Source organism: Trypanosoma grayi, assembly GCF_000691245.1.
Source record: "Trypanosoma grayi strain ANR4 Tgr_1836_V1, whole genome shotgun sequence".
Classification (NCBI taxonomy): Eukaryota; Euglenozoa; class Kinetoplastea; order Trypanosomatida; family Trypanosomatidae; genus Trypanosoma; species Trypanosoma grayi.
In genome coordinates this window covers 267-1,903 of record NW_008827454.1, presented here as the reverse complement: position 1 = coordinate 1,903, position 1,637 = coordinate 267, and the positions used below count along the sequence as shown (strand labels likewise).

At 56.7% G+C, this 1,637-nt stretch overlaps 1 protein-coding gene across 1 annotated transcript; it reads left to right on the top strand.

The window, feature by feature from the left end:
• Positions 1–587, top strand: DQ04_18361000 (hypothetical protein; the record flags this gene model as incomplete). Its single annotated transcript, XM_009317698.1, has 1 exon — positions 1–587. A coding segment is annotated over one exon (587 nt), but the record flags the coding sequence as incomplete, so codon positions are not given.
• Between the last annotated feature and the right edge of the window lie 1,050 nt (positions 588–1,637).

Sequence of the window (1,637 nt, the reverse complement as noted above, 5' to 3'; positions counted from 1 at the left end):
AGCTCCCCACACGGAGCAGCCCATGCGGCGGTCGTCTCTTCCGTGGGTCCAGCGGCTACGTACAACAACATGTCGGCACCAGAGACCCCCTTTGTGTGGTGGTCAACGTCAATTGCGAACTGACTACAGAATCCTTGTGTAAAAATTGGCACCCTCACAGCTACATTGATGCGCTGAACAAGAAGACGATCGGCGTGCAGCTTGGTCGCTTCCGGAAGAAGAATGCGAGTAAGAAGATCCATTTTGGAACTCGTAAGAATATCTTCTTTCTTGCACCTCACAGTCTCCCCAGTGAAGTCCGGACGTATATCTCCCTCCTTAGTGCAGTACTTAGTGCTGCGCTTGAGATCCTCCGTAAAAATTTTAAACCGGATCGGTTCCCACTCAGGCGCGGCTGCGGTGTACGCCTGCCACGCGCTCTGTCCGCTCCTTGGCAACTCCTGCACCACCGCAATGGNATCGGTTCCCACTCAGGCGCGGCTGCGGTGTACGCCTGCCACGCGCTCTGTCCGCTCCTTGGCAACTCCTGCACCACCGCAATGGGAAGGCCCCCTTGCTTCGCAATAATCTTGTCATATGGGCATTGATATTGGGCGAGAACGGGGCAGACACCACCGTACCAGACACACAGCAGCACACAGAGTACGGCACCGCGCAGTGAATTGGACATCTTGCGATATCCCCCCCTCTCTCTATCTCTGTGTGTAAGTGTATGTGTCTCAGAGTGTGAATGTGTCTGTATGGTTTCTTTTCACTAGGGGATGTTCAGATGAATGAGAAACAAGAGGAAGTGGCATGTTGATCTCGTTTAGCAATAAGTGCGAGTGCGATTTGATTCAGAGGTTGTCGCCCCCCCCCCCCCCCCCCCCCCCCNCCCCCCCCCCCAGCTGTGGGGAATATGCAACAGCACCAGAGCTCCTCGGACCTCACCATTAAAGATGGGGGTCCGCCGTTCCTCGTACAAACACCACTGGGACCCTTGCGATGTGAAGCAGAGGAGGCAGGGAGGTCTTCAATAAAGTAACGTCCACCAGCTATTTTCACGCGCTGTGAGAACGGATAAATTCTTATCGTGCATTCATGGAAGTTGCTTCCCACCCAAGTCGCAAAACGTCTGAGGTAATGCCACAAATGCCATAAAGTGAATCACACAACGGCCTTCTATTATGCTGCGCTCCACTCCAGCAGCTGGAGCGGCATATTCGGCTGGGCACCACAGTCACCTGCGGCTGCTGGTCTCGCCGTGGCGCCAGTATGTGGGTTCTTCTTGTTGCCGCGCGATCGGCGCAGAGCCTCCGGCGTTGAGGTGTGAGGATGTGTGCCAAGCGCATGGAGAAAGCGGCACGCGTGTGGAGCACCGTACGCTCCAGGTGCCGTTGACGCCACTCGCTTTAGAGAGAGAACTACACACAGACATGCACACCTGCACCGCCGGGACCAAACTCCTCTCACCCACGCCCACGGTGCTTCTCATCGCAGTTGCGTTTGCGTCTCGGAGGGCATCTGCACGGTGATGCCGTCGAGTGCGTCGGTGAGCTGCACCTGGCAGGCGAGACGCGACGTCTTCGTGACGGCCGGCGCCAGGTCGAGCATGTCCATCTCGTCCTCCGACGGCTCGTCCAACTTCGCGTAGTCGT